The 19,163-nt window shown below is 36.4% G+C and overlaps 1 protein-coding gene across 1 annotated transcript in view; it reads left to right on the top strand.

Annotated features, from left to right (window-relative positions):
* The window catches only part of LOC125248177 (alpha-2-macroglobulin-like protein 1), a 36,632-nt gene that overhangs the window by 16,391 nt on the left and 1,078 nt on the right, over positions 1–19,163 (top strand). Inside the window, exons 14-36 of the mRNA XM_048159872.1 lie at positions 94–157; positions 290–435; positions 542–691; positions 2,899–3,060; positions 3,170–3,254; positions 3,333–3,450; positions 3,701–3,926; positions 4,041–4,167; positions 4,777–4,898; positions 5,565–5,616; positions 8,314–8,397; positions 8,568–8,744; positions 9,987–10,068; positions 10,300–10,456; positions 12,606–12,680; positions 12,811–12,973; positions 14,002–14,195; positions 14,306–14,521; positions 14,759–14,877; positions 15,901–15,991; positions 16,089–16,157; positions 16,491–16,596; positions 16,877–16,925. Of these exons, the coding sequence (XP_048015829.1) occupies positions 94–157; positions 290–435; positions 542–691; positions 2,899–3,060; positions 3,170–3,254; positions 3,333–3,450; positions 3,701–3,926; positions 4,041–4,167; positions 4,777–4,898; positions 5,565–5,616; positions 8,314–8,397; positions 8,568–8,744; positions 9,987–10,068; positions 10,300–10,456; positions 12,606–12,680; positions 12,811–12,973; positions 14,002–14,195; positions 14,306–14,521; positions 14,759–14,877; positions 15,901–15,991; positions 16,089–16,157; positions 16,491–16,596; positions 16,877–16,917 (2,826 nt within the window). The 3' untranslated portion in view covers positions 16,918–16,925. The remainder of the gene's footprint in view (positions 1–93; positions 158–289; positions 436–541; positions 692–2,898; positions 3,061–3,169; positions 3,255–3,332; positions 3,451–3,700; positions 3,927–4,040; positions 4,168–4,776; positions 4,899–5,564; positions 5,617–8,313; positions 8,398–8,567; positions 8,745–9,986; positions 10,069–10,299; positions 10,457–12,605; positions 12,681–12,810; positions 12,974–14,001; positions 14,196–14,305; positions 14,522–14,758; positions 14,878–15,900; positions 15,992–16,088; positions 16,158–16,490; positions 16,597–16,876; positions 16,926–19,163) is intronic.

Genomic DNA, 19,163 nt, shown 5'->3' with positions numbered 1-19,163 from the left:
ATGATGAAAAAAATTGCAATGTTAGTCAAGCTGTAGAGTTCTGTAGCATTTCATAAATTGTCATACAGTAATTATCTACCTTGTGCTTTCCAGGTCCTTTCTAAAGGCAGCATGGCTCAAAATGGCCGTCTGTCTGTGAGTGTGACGCCTGGAAAAGGTACACAGCTCATTTAAATGACCAATTACATCGTTCTGTATAGTGTACAAGTGTATTTTTATGGTCTATGTACATTGTGCCTCAGCATGTGCCTGTTTTGTTTTCACAAATGTTCTCTCTCTCTCATAATAGAAAACAAAGGAGAGCTGACATTGTCACTGAAGAAGACAGCAGCTCTGAGTCCATTCGCTCAGGTGGTGGTTTACACAGTTCTTCCCAGCGGAGAAGCAGTAGCAGACAGTATGGACTTCCCCATTGAAGAATGTTTGCCAAACAAGGTCAGAAAATCCCACATGAAATCCCATTTCAAAATTCAATGTGCCCTTCCAGCTTTTATGTATTTTTCTATTATCATGAATGAGTGATGAGACTGTCTTTTTACAGGTGTCTTTAAAGTTCTCGTCTGCCTCCGCACTGCCTGGAGAGAAGACATCTCTTAACCTTAAAGCCAGTCCTGGCTCCTTGTGCTCCGTTCGGGCCATCGATCAGAGTGTGCTGCTGTTGAGGCCAGAGGCCGAGCTCAATGCAGCCTATGTATGTTACATCATAATAGTTCAATACACTTCTTCCATAATGAGCATGTTTTTGATTTCTCAGTTAAAATTAATTTAGATTCATTTTTTTGGGGGGCATGAAGTAAAAAAAAAACAGAGTGATTTACCTGTTCAGATATTGTAATATTAATAAAAAAAAGCCTCATTAAAAGAATATTTTTTTTTTAAAGAAACTTGGTAGTTTGGCATAACCAATTATTATTATTTCTTAAAGAGATAGTTCACCCAAAAATGAAAATTATTCCATGATTTGCTCACCCTCAAGCCATCCTAAGTGTATATGACTATCTTCTTTCAGACAAACACAATTGGAGATATATTTAAAAATATCTTTAGTCCTCCAAGGTTTATAATGGCTGTGAATGGCTGCACAAATTTTGAAGACAAAAAAATGTATCCATCCATAAAAAAATGAATCTATACGACTCCAGGGGGTTAATAAATGCCTTCTGAAGCAAAACAATGCATTTGTGTAAGACAACTATCCTTTTTTAAAATAAGGAACCACTAAAATTTTCGAAACACTTATGACGTAACAAAGCCTCGTTTACTGAAATCACGTGACTTTGGCAGTTTGATAGACGCTCCGAACCACTGATTCGAAACAAAAAATTTGTAATACTTCAAAGCTTCATGAAGCAGTGTTTTGAAATTGCCCATAACTATATATTGTTGAATAAAGTCATTATTTCATTTTTTGGGTGCACAAAAAGTATTCTCGTCACTTCATAACATTAAAGGTGCCCTAGAACCAGTTTTTACAAGATGTAATTTAAGTCTAAGGTGTCCCCTGAATGTGTCTGAAGTTTCAGCTCAAAATGCCCCATAAATTTTTTTTAATTAATTTTTTTAACTGCCTATTTTGGGCATCATTAACTATGCGCCGATTCAGTGTGCGGCCCCTTTAAATCACGCTCTCCCTTTTTTTATAAAGACAATTCACAAATATCACTAAAAATATCATGTTATCATGGATCATGTCAGTTATTATCACTCCATCTGCCATTTTCCACTATTGTTCTTGCTTGCTTACCTAGTCTGATGATTCAGCTGTGCACAGATCCAGACGTTAATACTGGCTGCCCTTGTCTAATGTCTTGAACATGAGCTGGCATATGCAAATATTGGGGTCATACATATTAATGATCCTGACTGTTACGTAACAGTCGGTGTTATGTTGAGATTCGCCTGTTCTTCGGAGGTCTTTTAAATAAATGAGATTTATATAAGAAGGAGGAAACAATGGAGTTTGAGACTCACTGTATGTCATTTCCATGTACTGAACTCTTGTTATTCAACTATGCCAAGGTAAATTAAATTTTTGATTCTAGGGCACCTTTAAGGCTGAACCACTGTAGTCGCATAAACTGTTTTAAATATGTCTTTAGTTAGTAGCTTTCTGGGCGTTTAAAAGTGTAATTTAACTTGCTGTCAAGACCTCACTGAGCCTGAGCACAAGAATTTGTGTTCCGAATATGAACACAGGTTTTACGGGTGTGGAAAGACATGAGGGTGATTAATTAATGACAAAAATTTTTGGGTGAACTAACCCTTTAACGCATTTTGGACGTACATCGAATGCATATGGCTGTCGTGCCAGAAGCTTGTTATTTTACTTTATAAAGTTTTAAATAAGGATAGTTTTCTTACACAAATGCATCGATTCGCTTCATAAGGCCTTTAATTAAACCCCTGGAGTTGTATGGATTAATTTTTTTATGGATGGATTAATTTTTTTATTTTTTTTTGTCTTCAAAATTTGGGGAGCCATTCACTACCATTATAAACCTTGGAGGACATTTAAAAAACATTTAAAAAAAAAATCATCAAAACTGCTTCACTGTTTATTATTATATTATATTATATTATATTATATTATATTATATTATATTATATTATATTATATTATAATGTAATGAAATTATGTTTTTGCTTTTTACTTGGTGTGTACACCACATAACATTTTTTGAATTATTAAGTTGAAAATTGTTTTCTGAAAATGAAATAAATGCCACAAAACCACATATAGCAATAAAGCAAGTACTTGCAACGTGCTTTAAGCTAGATTTTTATATAATTTAAAAAAAAAACATTTTATCATGGACACTCTTTAATGATGTTTTTTAGTGATTATTAGGAGATTGCATTTTCAGTCCTACGGATCAATTTCTTATTATTATTCAACAGATCTATGGAATGTTACCAGTCCAGGTGTTGTCAGGTTACCCATACAACATTGAGGATGTGGAGCCTTACCCCTGCCCGCGTCCTTGGGAAGGTGGCAGGGGCAGGCGCAGCATCTATTACCCTTACTACAGCATCAAAAATGATGTCTACAACATCTTTAGAGTAAGATACACAACACTTCTTTTTCCAGAGGACTTCCAATGTCATGTGAGCCTCACTGTGTACACTATCTATCCTACACAAAGTCACATAATGCTTACTTTTTTTCTAGGGAGTTGGAATCAAAATCGCTACCAACTCTGAGGTGAAAGCACCTGTCGTTTGTAATGAGATGAATAATGAGATCTTTAAGGATTGTAAGTAACTTGATTTTGTTTAGGATTTGGAAATGCCCTTTTTATCTGATTGCATTTACAAACTATCAATTCAAACAGCTGAAGTGGGTGATGGTGGGCGCCCAGGACTGGGTTTTGGTGGAAGTGGGGGAAATCCTGCTGAGAAGATCCGCAAATTCTTTCCGGAAACCTGGATATGGGATCTTATCCCAGTGGGGTATGTATCTTGTACCATGGCATTACTGTTCATCTGTAAAATTGTGCTATTTGTTTTTGTTTATCTCACATTTGTGTATGTGTTGTTTTTTTATTTACTTTTATTTTTTTGGGGGGGTAGAGGTGGTGGTGTCTTCATAGTGTGCAGGCCTTTTCTTGCAACTTTTGCCTATTTTGATTATGGTATATAATACATACAGCACACTCATTTTTAATTATACAGAAGCACCCTATATTTTTAAATTCACCAGGAGATCAGGATCCGTGGATGTTGCAAAGACTGTCCCGGACACCATTACTAAATGGGCAGCAGGGGCTTTCTGCACATCCCCTGTTGGGTTTGGACTGGCCCCCAATGTTGATCTCACTGCTTTCAAGCCCTTCTTTGTGAGCCTCGCCCTCCCTTACTCTGTTATCCGTGAGGAGACGTTCACTCTCAAAGCCTCTGTATTCAACTACCTCCCCAAATGTATCATGGTAAGCCCCCGTAATTTGTTTACTTCCATGTCCTGGAGTGGTTTTGCAAATGTTTGTAGTAAAACCGCTTCCTGTAGGCTGGCACTATACAAATCTCTGTGTCTGTTAATAAAGGTGAAGGTCACGCTGGCAGACTCACAGCAGTTCACAGCTCAGCCGTGTCAAGGTTGCACATACACTCAGTGTGTTTGTTCTGAAGAGAGCAAAACCTTCCAGTGGATTGTTAAACCTTCTGCCCTGGGTAAGCCAGATATGTTTACTTTTATGTATATGAGCAAAAACAAACAGAAATGTCATTTTATTTTCAATTTGGTTCCACAAACTGAAAAGTTTATTTCACGTTTGATTATGTTAGCACCAGGGCTTTGTATCACACTTAAAATAGGAATGTCTTAAAGTGATATAGTTCACCCAAAAATGTAAATAGGGTTAGGGTTATAATTCACTCAACCTTATGTCATTCCAAACCTGTATTTCTTTCTTTAATCTACTCATACAAAAGAAGATATTTTGAAGAATGTTAGTAACTAAACAGATTTGGTTCCTATTGACTTCCAATGTATTTTTGTCCATATAATGAAATTCAGTAGGAACCAAAACTGTTTGTTTACCAACAGTCTTCAAAAATATCATCTTTTACATCCCACAGAACAAATAAAATCATACAGGTTTAGAACGACATTAGAAAATAATGACAGAATTTAAATTTTTGGGTGGACTATCCCTTTAACACATCCTGCCTAGACTGTCACAGATTTGTTTATTAATGCAGGCCCCATGGCACTTTGTTTTTTTCTGTAGCTTAAATCCACACAGAGGATCATTGTGTACTGGTGTGTGTTTTTTACAGGAAAGGTGAACATTACCGTGCGTGCTGAGGCGGTGCAGACCCAACAACTGTGTGGCAATGAGGTGGTGACTTTTCCAGACAAAGGCAGAATTGATACTGTGATGCAGAGTGTTCTGGTGGAGGTACGTGCCTTTACTGTATGGCTTACTGAAATCATGTGACTCAATCTCCAACATCAAGCTAACAAGTCAACATGGACTGAAAATTACATTGTTACATAATCACTTTTCTAACACACATTCCTCTGTGTTTTTCAAAGCACATTATTCTAAAGGAAAACATTTTATTTTATTTTTAGATAATAGCTATTTGGATTAGGGCTGTCAAACAATTAATCACGATTAATCGCATACAAAATAAAAGTTTGAGTTTGCCTAATATATGTGGGTGTACTGTGTGTAATTATTATGTATATATAAATACATAATACAAAATACAAACACATCCATGTATATATTTGAGAAATATTTACAAGTATATGTATTTATTTGTATTTTTATATAATTTATATTATATATAAATACATTTTTTTGTACATAAATAACATATTTCCCTTAAATATATACATTAATTTGTGTGTATTTATATATACATATTAATTACACACATTACTCACACTATACAAACTCAAACTTTTATTTTGTATGCGATTAATCGTGATTAATCGCTTGACAGCCCTAATTTGGATATTGTTTTGGGTCTTTGTAAAGTATCTATCTATCTATCTATCTATCTATCTATCTATCTATCTATCTATCTATCTATCTATCTATCTATCTATCTATCAGGCGGAGGGAACTAAACAGTCAGTCGCTCAGAATGAACTCATCTGCTTAACAGGTTAGTGGCATTACAGTGTATTGTGTTGTCTATTTTAATCAAGGAATTTGAATTATTCCAGCTTTAATAGAAGTTAAGCTCTGTAACATGCTGTTAATTGCCACAGATAATAATTCTGACCTTTCACTTTTGTGAAAATAAACAAACATTGTTTTTATAGTAATGTACTTACAGTGCAAGTCTATGGCCCTGGTATTAAAGGTGCCCTAGAACTTTTTTAAAAAAGATGTAATATAAGTCTAAGGTGTCCCCTGAATGTATCTGTGAAGTTTCAGCTCAAAATACCCCATAGATTTTTTTTAATTCATTTTTTTAACTGCCTATTTTGGGGCATAATTAGAAATGAGCTGATTCAGGGTGTGTGGCCCTTTAAATCTCGTGCTCCACGCCCCAAGAGCTCGCGCTTGCCTTAAACAACATAAAAAAAGTTCAAACAGCTAATATAACCCTCAAAATGGATCTTTACAAAGTGTTCGTCATGCAGCATGTCTAATCGCGTAAGTACAGTGTTTATTTTGATGTTTACATTGATTCTGAATGAGTTTGAGGCTATGCTCCGTGGCTAACGGCTAATGCTACACTGTTGGAGAGATTTATAAAGAATGAAATTGTGTTTATGCATTATACACAGGGTACCGCGGGGCATGAAAAGCATTAAAAGTCATTAAATGGATTTTGTGAAAATCAAGGCCTTGAATGGCATTGAAAAGCATAAATTTCATTTATACAGCATTACATTTTTTAGATAGTTTGAAAAAAAACTACCAGTTTATTTTGAATAAAGCTAAATAATTAATGATTTGCTTGCAAAATATGTACTTGGTGTGATACCACACGGAACCAGTTTGGTAATTGCCTCCGGCCGGTGCGAAATTGCATAACGCCGGTTTAGACAGCGGCGGGCTGGGAACTGAAAGAAGGCGATCAGGTTGCCAACTTAGCGACTTTAACCACATTTAACAGTACATTAGCTTTTCTGCCGCAGGCGCAGGAATTCGTTCCGCCTTTCTGGTTCAGCATTGAGGATGTGCGCTCAGTCAGAGAACAAATAAAATAGATAGGCCTACTATTGCTTCTAACCTGAGTGATCATTTTACGTGTACATATAGCTAAAATCACTGCAAATGTCTATTTTATGTGTATGGTGATTTTGTCAGACAACATCTCGATTAGGCTATAAATCAGGATTTTAGTGCTGGTTTAACACGTCAGGGCTCGAACTTTACTCTCCCGACCGGACAAGGACCTTATTAAAAAGTCAATACCAAAAAAACAAACAAACAAACAAACAAAACAAACTTGTAATCACCAAAACGGGAGTTAAATTTTTATTTCATTTAGGTTAGTGGCGATCATAGTGGATAATAATAGGCTGTATAATGTACTGACATAACAGTTTGCGCTGTTGAGGCTCGCGCAGCATTGAGGAGAAATGGAAACATGAGCAAAGCACACAAAAAGAAACTTGGTTAAACTACTGCAGTAAAAATTCAAAATGTGGAGTTTACTGGTAAGTAATATCACACGACCTAGTCTTTTGATTCAGCTTAACAAATAATTAATATTAAGTGCAGATCCAGACGTTAATACTGGCTGCCCTTGTCTAATGCCTCGATCATGGGCTGGCATATGCAAATACTGTTACGTAACAGTCGGTGTTATGTTGAGATCTGCGTGTTTTCTGGAAGTCTTTTAAACAAATGAGATTTATATAAGAAGGAGGAAACAATGAAGTTTGAGACTCACTGTATGTCTTTTCCATGTACTGAACTCTTGTTATTTAACTATGCCGAGGTAAATTAAATTTTTGAATCTAGGGCACCTTTAAGATGCGTTTTGGTCGATTGGATCACAAGTAGACGAAGTAGACACATTCCCCTCTTTTAATCTGTCTCTTTTGTCATCTTGCAACCACTTTTTTCAGATGTTTCAATCTAATGGATTAAAGTTTAAATCCCATCTGGCTAGCGCACTTCCCATAATGTTTACATGTTAGGTCAGTAGGCGGAGAGTAGGCAGTCTTTTGTGGTAGAACGCATTCCACTTGAGTGTCTACATTATGAAAGCAGTCCGTTCGAATGCATTTTTTACCTCTGGAAGTGGACAAGCTCAAAACATTTTAGACCCTGTTTACACCCATATTTAGCGTTGTCCACTTGTGATCGGTTTGACAAATACCAGTTGTAAACAGGGCCTATGAGGCAAGGTATTGCAATGGATGAATGTTAAAGGGATAGTTCACCCAAAAATGAAAATTCTGTCATCATTTACTCACCCTCAAGTTGTTCCAAACCTGCATGAATTTCTTTGTTCTGCTGAACACAAAGGAAGATATTTTGAAGAATGTTTGTAACCAAGCAGATCTCGCCCCCCATTGACTGCCATAGTAGGAAAAAAATCTGCTTAGTTACAAACATTCTTCAAAATATCTTCCTTTGTGTTCAGCAGAACAAAGAAATTCATACAGGTTTGGAACAACTTGAGGGTGAGTAAATGATGACAGAATTTTCATTTTTGGGTGAACTAAACCTTTAAAATATTTTAAGTTTCAAAACAGTTTAACCAAAAAAGCTTCCAATATTTCTTTTTAAATTTAAACCCTACTGCATTGTTTTTTACAAGAAATGAGAGAAAATGATTGTCTGTGGTTAAGTAGAGCTTGAGCATGTGTTCTGATGTTTTTTTCTCTTTCATTAGACCGTCCACAGGAGACATCCATCTCTCTCACTCTACCCAATGTTTCTGTCAAGGATTCTGCCAAAAGCTTTGTAACTGTACTGGGTGAGCCTAAAAATATGCTGGGAATGTACATGATGTACACTCATTAATTTATCATATTAGTATATAAATATTAAATCATATGTAATGAATATAATTCCTCTCATTATAAGGTTTTTTTGTGATTCTTAATCATACTAATGGTTGTATGCCCCTGTCTCTTTGGGCCGTAGGTGATCTGATGGGTCGTGCTTTGAGGAACATTGGTGATCTGTTGGCTATGCCGTACGGCTGTGGAGAGCAGAACATGCTGCTTTTTGCCCCTAATATTTACATCCTTCAGTACCTGGAGAGCAGCGGGCAGCTCACTCCTGAGATTAAAGCCCGAGCCAAAACCTTCCTGGAGAGCGGTGAGGAAATCTGTTATGAAATAAAAGATTATTGAATATTAAAGGGATAGTTCACCCAAAAATTAAAATGATCCCATGATTTACTCACCCTCAAGCCACCCTAGGTGTATATGACTATCTTCTTTCAGACGAACACAATTGGAGATATATTTAAAAATATCCTGGCTTTTCAAAGCTTTATAATGGTTGTGAATGGGGGCAAGATTTTGAAGCCCAAAAAATGCATCCATCCATCATAAAAATAACCCATATAGATCCAGGCCGTTAATAATAAAGGCCTTCTGAAGCAAATATCTTTATATTTGAAACTATAATAACTAGCTTCCGGCAAATGGCTATACGCACTGATTTGCAGTGGAAGAGTAACCCCTGACCCAATACATGACGCAATGACGAACACAGAAGCACAGAGGATAGAACAAAACAAAACAAAACACCGCCGTCATGAATTAGGAGTCTAAAACAAGAAATTTTAAAGAGAAATTTCGGCGGATTTCATAATAAGAGAAGAGGAGCTTGAGTTTGTTGCACAGCCCTATTTGTTTGAACTGCAATAGGCGTCTAAGCTTACACTACTCCTAAATCCTATTTCATACATCGCGTCAGAAGTTACTCTTTTGCCACAAGTCTATTTGCGCAATATGCGTACGACTGTCTGCCAGAAACTAGTTATTTTAGTTAATAAAGTTTTAAATATGGATATTTTTGTTACAAAAACCCATCGCTTTGCTTCAGAAGGCCTTTGAATGCATTTTTGGGGGTTTCAAAATCTCGCCCCCCATTCACTACCATTATAAAGCTTGGAAGAGCCAGGATATTTTTAAATATATCTCAGATTGTGTTAGTCTGAAAGAAGATATAGGTTACACCTAGGATGGCTTGAGTGTGAGTAAATCATGGGATAATTTTCATTTTTGAGTGAACTATCCCTTTAATGTATCTAACAGAACAGTAAATACTATTTAAAAAATACAGTAAATATGTTTAAATATTTTTAATGGGAAAGAGGTGAATGCAGTTAGGAAATGATTGTTTGCAGTGCATTTTTTTTTTTGTTGCATTTTTTTAAAAAAATAAAATGCATTGATATTTTAACTTGCAGACAATTAGTTAAGCTTTTTTCAAGCTAGCTCACCAAAGCTCTTGTTGCATCATTAATCTGCTGGATCTGATTAATAAACTAGTGAATCAAAACTTAATTAAAAAAATAACAATACTAAAAAAATCCTTCTTGTGTTGCAGGCTATCAGAGAGAGCTGATATACAAGCATTATGACGGATCTTACAGCGCTTTTGGAAAGAGTGATCCTTCTGGTAACACCTGGTGAGTCTGATACAGAGACAATGAAAGCATTCAGCTGCTTAACTTAGGACTTACTGTTTGGATTCTGGCTTCCCGAATGTGGATTTAATGCTCTTCTGGTCAGAAGGTGTTTTTGGAACTGGGAAAGCCTAGTCCACAATGGACGTTATACATACAGAAACTTCCTGAAAACGATTTAGGCAGATTTTCTGAAGTGTGGGAATTTTACAGCAATTTCTTTTGTTTCCTCAGGCTAACTGCATTTGTGATGAAGACTTTTGGTGGAGCAAAGAAGTATGTATTTATAGATCAGACCAACATCGACCAGGCAAAGGCTTGGCTGGGTCAACAGCAGAAGGACAATGGTTGCTTCAACTCTGTTGGGAAGCTTTTCAACATTCAACTGATGGTGAGAACAGCAGAGTCGTGCTTAGGTTCATTATCTGCTGCTCAAAAACATCTTAAACCAGTTCCAGCTGGTTTAATCGGGTTTAGTTGGCCTCCTAAGCTGGATTTCAGCTGGTTGGGTTTCCTGATTTTATAAGAGTTTTGGTCTGGAAGACCAGCTTGACCAGGGAGTTTCAGTCAAGATGTTATTTTTCAGTAGGGATATTCTAGCCAGCCAATAAATCACCCTCCATCAAGGTCTTATTTGATAGGTGTTGACAGCTCACATGAACTGAACATGGTATCTGAAGGGCTTTTTCTTTTGCGGTGTGCAGTAGGGGCTTATTGGATAATCATGTTTTATACAACAAGAGAGTTCTTTGGAGGCGGTTGAAGAATGTCCATAGATTTCACTGTTTTTAGATTTAATTTTTAAAAAGCTATAGTGAGCTTATGCTTTTGTGTGCTTTCAATACAAAAACTTAGGAATGTAATTGATATTTTGGCTTATTTTCTAGTTATAAGATAAAATATCTCAACATGTTTAAAACAAGATTACGTAAAGTTCTGTAGAATAATGTGTCATGTTTTCAGAGAACATACCTTAAAAAGTATTTACCTTATCTTATTAGTAAAATCATTTTAAGCTTTAAGTTTAAAACATAAATCTATTAGATTTAGTGAGGTTCATGTTTAAAATACACTGTATAAGCTATTTAAGTTGTATACTTTGAAAACTGAAAACAATTTTACAAATTTCTTATTTCCCAGATCTCGTTTTAAATATTTTTAAACCAGAAAACAACAAAAATACTGATTAAAAAAAATCTGCATTGAGTAACGATTAAAGGGATAGTTCACCCAAAAATGAAAATGTGATGTTTATCTGCTTACCCCCAGGGCATCCAAGATGTAGGTGACTTTGTTTCTTCAGTAGAACACAAATGATGATTTTTAACTCAACCGTTGCCGTCGGTCAGTCTTCTAATGCGAGTGAATGGTAACACAATTTATAAGAGTCAAAAAATATGCATAGACAAATCCAAATTAAACCCTGTGGCTCGTGACGACACATTGATGTCCTAAGACACGAAACGATCGGTTTGTGCGAGAAACCGAACATTATTTATATAATTTTTTACCTCTAAAACATTACATCCTCTTAATACATGTCCAACTGCGTTCAGCATTCGCTTAGTGAGGTCTGATCGCGCTCTGACAACGGAAGTAATGTCTGGCATTCATTGAAGTATATGCACGAGACATCACTACCGTTGTCAGAGCGCGATCAGAACTCACTAAGCGAATGCTGAACGCATTTTTTATAACGCAAAATTTATAAAAATAATGTTCGGTTTCTTGCACAAACCGATCGTTTCGTGTCTTAGAGGAAACTCTCAGTGTGCCATCACGAGCTGCAGGGTTTAATTTGGATTCGTCTGTGCATGTTTATTGACTCTTATAAATTGTGTGACCATTGACTCGCATTATAAGACTGACAGACCGCAACGGTTGGAGTTAAAAATCATCATTTGTGTTCTACTGAAGAAACAAAGTCACCTACATCTTGGATGCCCTGGGGGTAAGCAGATAAACATCACATTTTCATTTTTGGGTGAACTATCCCTTTAAATCTACTGATCTTCTACATATAAAATAAAGGTAACACTTAAGTTTAGGGTCCAATTCTCACTATTAACTATTTGCCTATTAGCATGCATATTACTAGGATATTGTTAGTACTTATGAAGCACATATTAATGCCTTAATCCTACCCAATACACTTAACAACTACCTTACTAACTATTAATAAACAGTAATTTGGATTTTATTAAGGAAAGAGTCATAGTTAATAGTGAGAATTGGACCCTAATCTAAAGTGTGTCCAAAATGGAGAAATAAATATCAAATACAGTTTCAAAAAATAGAAATTTTAAGCTAAAACGGTAGAAAAATTACATGAGATGAGAAGCTGTCACAGCGATGAGTGGGATGAGGAGATGATTCGGGGAGAGGTATTGGATCAGAGTCATTTATGAAGAGGAAAACGTCTCTTTAGTCTGGTAGTCCTGGATTTCACACTCTGGAAATGTCAGTTAGATGGCAATAAATGGAGGTGATTGAAGTTCTGAGGGTGGGAAGGATCTTTGACGATGCTTTTGCTCTCACAGGGTGGCGTCAGCAATGAAATCACTCTCTCTGCATACATCACTGCAGCTCTGTTGGAATTAGGCATACCGAAATCTGTGAGTAAATCCCTATTTTATGAGTCCTAAGGGATGGACTATAGTAGTCACTGATCAATCTAACTCAATATAGATAATGAGACTAATGAAAAAAGCAGACACTCATTAATTCTTTTGTGTGCCGTGTAAGGATGCCATGGTGGAGAGAAGCCTCGCATGTCTAAAGGAGGCTTCGCATAACGTTACCAACACTTACGTCACCGCCTTGCTGTCCTACACATTCACTCTTGCTGGAGATGAGCAGATGAGGCAGAACCTCCTCTCCAACTTGAACGCACAGGCCAAGAGAGAAGGTACCTTTAAATGTATATTTTACAAAAAAATATAAATATATATATTTTTAAATAGAAAGACTACTATATTTTTTCTGTTCAATTTTCAATTCAATGAAAAATGTATTTCTAAAAAAAAAAAACGAAAACGGAGAGGCCACAAGTTAAAAATGAATTCCCACAACGCTACTTTTTGGACACTTTTTATTTATTTGTTCCCACATTTTATAAATTGAATCTTTTGTTTTAGTTCAATCTCGGCCATATTGTATACTCCAGAAAAGAAGTCTGTAAAAATATGTTAATATGAAGGAATTTTCCATTTTGATTTTGATTTTTTCCAAGGTGTTTTACATGTATTTTAGATTAAACATTGCATTGTGTTGTGTTAATTTTTTCTGCCAGAATTTTATCTGTTTTTATCTGCCAGAATATTATGTTTTTCTACAGATTTTTTTCTTACAGTGTAGTAATTCATTCCCTTTGTTTTAAAAAAAAGTCAGAATTGTGCAACACAATATACTTGCATAAACTCGCAATTATGAGTTGTAAAGTCCAATTCTGAGGAAAAAAAGACCTGAGAAAAAAATATCAGAATTGTGAGTTTATATCTTGCAGTTCTGACTTTATGTCAGGCAATTCTGACTTTAAAACTCACAATTGTGTTTATATTTCGCAATTCTGACTTTATAACATGCAATTGTGTTTAGATCACACAATTCTGACTTTATAACAAGCAATTGCGACTTTATATCACGCAATTCTAACTTTATCTCACAATTGTGAGTTTAAATCTTGCAATTCTGAGAGAAAAAAAAAGTCAGAATTGTGTGATGCAAACTCAAAGTGATACAAAGTAGAAATGACCTTTTTTATTTTTTATTCAGTGATGGAAACAAGCTTTAGTTTCATTTTTCTGTGCACCACCTTGTACCCATTTCTCTGGACCCCAGTTTGAAAACCCCTGATCTAGATTAGTAGCTTTTAATAAACACACTCACCAGACCTCTGTGTTCCAGTCTTATGGGTTCTTGCTGTTATCACTTCAGGTGTTTCACGATATTGGACTCTGACTAATAATGCGCAGAAGATGGGCTCTGTGGAGGTAGAGATGAGTGCCTACGTGTTGCTGGCGCTGCTCTCGGGACCCTCACTACCTGGATTTGGACTGAACTACTCTGCTGGCATAGTGCACTGGCTGAGCAAGCAGCAGAACGCCTATGGAGGATTCTCCTCTACCCAGGTAATGCTATTGATCTCATGCAGCTTTTTTAGTCCCCTCTCAGTCTTTATAATGTGTATTATTATTATTGACTGTAAATGGTGTCGCTCTCCCTCTCTTGCTGTGAACAGGATACTGTAGTCGCACTCCAGGCCCTCGCTAAGTACAGTGCTGCCACCTACAATCCAGAAGGATCCATTACCGCTAGCGTGACCTCCCCCTCCGGGCAGAAAAACCAGTTCACCGTGAACCGGAACAACCGGCTGCTTTACCAGGAGAAACAGCTGCAGCCATCTACTGGCACATACAAGCTCAGAGCAGAAGGCAAAGGCTGTGTGTTTGTGCAGGTCTGTGCGCTGCCTCTTATGATGCACATTTTGCAAAGTTCAACGTATAGTTCACTCAGAAATGAAAAATGTGTCATGACTCGCCCCCATGTCCTGTGACCTTCTTGTATGGATAATTTATGGAAGTCATATGGGATGACATGAGGATGAGTACATGACGTAATTTTCATTTTTGGGTGCTGCTGAAAAGCTACTGAAAAGTTTTAAAGTGATAAAATCCTGTTATTTGTCTCTCAGTTTGCCTTGCACTACAATATCCCGCCTCCTCCAGACTCGTTGGCCTTCAGCATCAAAGCAAATACTGGGGTTTGCAACAACACAAGGAATGCAGCTTTTACGTTGACCACCACTGTCCAGTGAGCCATTTTTCTGTTTGTCTTAATGGAAACATCCTTCAGAAGTATAAGGGTCTAATTCTCACTATAAACTAGTTGCTTATTAGCATGGATATTACTAGGATATTGTTAGTACTTATGAAGCACATATTAATGCCTTAATCTGCATGACCATATTCTACATCCCTTAATCCTACCCAATACACCTAACAACTTCCTTACTAACTATTAATAAACAGTAATTTGGATTTTATTAAGGAAAAAGTCATAGTTAATAGTTAGTTAATAGTGAGAGTTGACACACATAATCTAAACCTAAAACACTATAAAATAAATTAACTATTCATGTGAATATAATAATAATAATAATAATTATGAAAATACATATACTACTGTTCAAACATTGTCAATATTACTGACCCCCCCACCCCACCCAAGAAATGAATACTTTTATTTAGCAAGGATGCATTACACTGATCAAAAGAAGCAGTAAAGACATTCATAATGTTACAAAACACATTTTCCCAAAAACTATTCATCAAAGAATCCTGAACAAATAAAGATAATGAGAACTGTTTCCTATGCAGCACATCAGCATATTGGAATGATTTCATAAGGATCATGTGACACTGAAGACTGGAGTAATGATGCTGAAAATTCAGCTGTGCCAATACAGGAATAAATTACATTTCAAAAGAAAACAGTTATTTTAAATTTTAATAATATTTCAGAGTATTACTCTGTTTTACTGTATTTTTGATCAAATAAATGCAGCCTTAGTGAGCATAAGAGACTTGTTACCAACATCAAATTATTACCAACATCAAATTTTTGAATGATAATATCTAGTCCTGCAGACAACTGTAAAAAATCCATTTGCAGTTATACTGCTAAATGTGACTTATACATTTGATTCTATAAAGACAGAATGAATGATTATTGAACCTAGTCTATGTCCTAATAGACTTTTTGCTGTCTGTCAGACTAGATACAGAACAATGTGTGGTTGTGAACCCTGTTTGTGACTGTTGGATTGTATGACAGGTATGACGGCACGCGAGAGGAGACCAACATGGTGATCATTAACATCAGGCTGCTGTCTGGATTTAAGCTGGATGAGACGTCTCTGCAGGCTGTGAGTGACACTTGAAGGGGTCTGGTCCTCTTTTGATCTCAAGTAGTGTAGCCAGTGTTTGATTCGCTTTCAATCCCTCCCTTCTCTGTCTCCACAGCTGAAGGAAGACCCCACCATCAAACGTGTGGATCTGGAGGAGGATCACGTCATTATATATTTGGATGGGGTGAGCAAGTGTATTTGTTTTATTTGAATACATTGAGGGGGTTTGAAACCTTTTTGGAATGAAATGATAAAGGGATAAATTCTGGAATTCTGGAAGGGATAAATGTTGTTTATGAAACACACATTCTTACGCATTTGTTTCTCTTCTTGAAAACCTTATTGGCATAGATGGCCAATTTTTATTTGTTTATTTTTTTATATACAATAAAAGGGATAAATTCAATATGAAATCAAAATGAACCCTGTGTACTTGACACGCTTTTACGTTTGTGCCCCATAGAAAATAAATCTCTTCGTAATCTTGCATCAATTTAACTTTCTGTTTCTTGTCCAGCTGAAAAAGAAGCAGGTGAAAACCATCAGCCTGCAGCTCCAACAGGACGTACTGGTGCAGAACCTGAAACCGGCTGTGGTGAAAGTCTATGATTACTACAAGACCAGTACGTGTTTATTCATCACTGTGCGCTCTAAAATGTCTGAAAGGAAATGCATTAGAGAGTTTTTATTATAAACCCAGCAAAATGATAGTAAAACATAAGTAAAATAAGGGAAAACCTATTTCCATTTTAATGTTTAAGATTTTCATTTTTTACAAATCTCAGTGATATCATGATAAAAGTGTTGCATAATTGTGTTTTACAAGTCTGTATTTAATCTTACCATAATGCATTTTCATTGTATTGGGCAAACTCAACAATGTTGTGCTTCTGTTTCCTCCAGGTGAATTAGCTGTGATTGACTACACCTCCCCATGTGCATAAATAGTAATGTAAGTACATTTTATATAACTAAAACATCATAAGAGTATTTCAAGTGTATTTCAAATCCATGTATTTATATTGTTACAAAAGATTTCTATTTTCTATTTCAAATAAATGCAGCTTAATGCTTTTCAACTTTATATTTATCAAAGAATCCTGAAAACATACCCAGACAGCAACATAGTGTGGCCCAGATCCAGCCCACATGTGGATTACACGCAGACCAGATGTGGGCCGGATCTGACCCGACACTATGTTGCTGTCTGGGATACTTCCAAAGTTTACGCAAAAAATACATGTTAAAGAAATCTTAGAATTCAGAAACCTATGGTATTAGTGACACCGGTGGCCATTAGGTGAACTGCAGTTAGCAACATATTACTCGTACCTGCTTGGACTCGTGCACACGTAATGTACAAGAGACTGAACGTGATTCAAGGCCATGATATACTCATGGTGAAGCTCTTTGTCGTTCTTTGCTTAGAAGTAAAAAAAAAAGTTGAAAATAGTGATATACTGTTTGGCAGTTTTGCTGTTATGAACATCCAGACGCTGTCCAAGCTCCTGAGAGCAACGTTTAGATGAATATGTAAATATGTGCTGTGCGCTTTCCTCTCGATAACAAAATAAACTACAAAAATGACAGCGGTGACAAAGCAGAAGTTAAGAAAGCATCTTATAGCAGTGTTCGCACCATCGCCGGCATCATGTTGACAGATGAGGTCATTATAGTTTTTCTCAAACTGGCTCAATTATCGAATGAGACTTTTATTTCTCAAATCAAGTTCAGGTGCCTCATTTATAAAGCGTGTGTACTAGTGTTGTAGTACTCAAGGAAGGTCTTGATCTCGAGACCGGTCTTAAGACCATTTTTTGAAGGTCTTGGTCTCAGACTAAGATTCACACTAGTAGTTCGGTTCGTTTAGTTCGTTTGGTCCAAACCAAAAAAAAACAAAAAACATTTAGTCCTGGTCCCATTAGTGTTTAGATTTTGGTAATTTTATCACCGAACCTAAAGGCATAGGGATGCGCTCACAACCTGATTGGTCGGATTTTTATAACGTATTACCTATTTTGAGACAAACTTACCGAACATCCAAAACGATTCTGTATGCTGAGATAAATGAGCTTGATGTGTGTGCGTAGCCTGCAAATCATGGTATTTTGGCCAGCTGGGAACTTGTGAAGAGCTTATAAAATGTGTAAAAGGAGTCAAAACAGCAGCGAGAATTCCTCCACCACAGACATAAACAATCTGCTACGTGGAGACGTGCGTCTGATGCCTGTCATGTGCAAGCTCGCGACTATGACGAGAAAAATCGATATGCGTGAGGATTCTGTCCTTTTTAGGGTCTTATCTTCCTGTTTTTAGTTCGTTTACATGTCTTTGGTCCATGTTGCGTTCATATATCATTCGAACCGCACCAGAAATCGTTTGGAAGCGGACTGAGACACATCTTTTCAGTGGGCTTGGTCCGCTTGTTTTGTGCGCACCAGGGTTCGGATGGCAGCGTTCACACGTTCAAGTGAACCGCACTAACAGAGCAATCGCACCAGTGTTCGTTTTAATCGAACCAACCATGGCAAGTGTGAGCACACCCTAAAAGGACTCGGGATTTTATTTCAAGACCACAACTGTGGGGATATGACTAAATTGCTGAATTGTCTGATTTCTTTAACATCATTAATTTGATTGCATTTGAAGCAGGAAGTTTTACATCCAATCAATAACTTATTTCTAATTTCATTTATTTTGTTACTGTTGTGCCGGGTCAGAAATCAACAAGGGATTGTGTCAAAAATGTCACCAAAATGAATACAAATCCCCACAAAATTCAAGATATAATTGCAAAATGTACTTTTATAAGGTCTTGATAATTATAACATATGATATAATTAAGCAATATCACATGAAAGAGGCCTGTTTTTACAAATATGAGCACAATTGCAAACGTGAACATTTTCAAATGTTCAATAAACAAAATTTTATTTTGAAAACATTAATCTCAACATAATTTATGCATTTGTAATTGTACCAATTCAGATGCAGCTTCTGTTGCACCTCTGCAGTGTAGAGATGAATTGTTGTTGTTATTGTTTTCAATTAATTGGTAACAGCTCTATATAGTGTCTTATTACTCTAATTAAAAAATAAGACATTTCTCAGGCAGTAAATGTGGCTCTTTCAGATGAATTTGAGGAGTGCTAATCTGGTCTTGGTCTCGGTTTAAGTGGTCTTGACAGTA

This window comes from Megalobrama amblycephala, linkage group LG16 (genome assembly GCF_018812025.1).
Source record: "Megalobrama amblycephala isolate DHTTF-2021 linkage group LG16, ASM1881202v1, whole genome shotgun sequence".
NCBI classification, from domain to species: Eukaryota; Metazoa; Chordata; class Actinopteri; order Cypriniformes; family Xenocyprididae; genus Megalobrama; species Megalobrama amblycephala.
The sequence above is the reverse complement of the archived record's forward strand: the minus strand, read 5'-3'. Positions and strand labels throughout refer to the sequence as shown.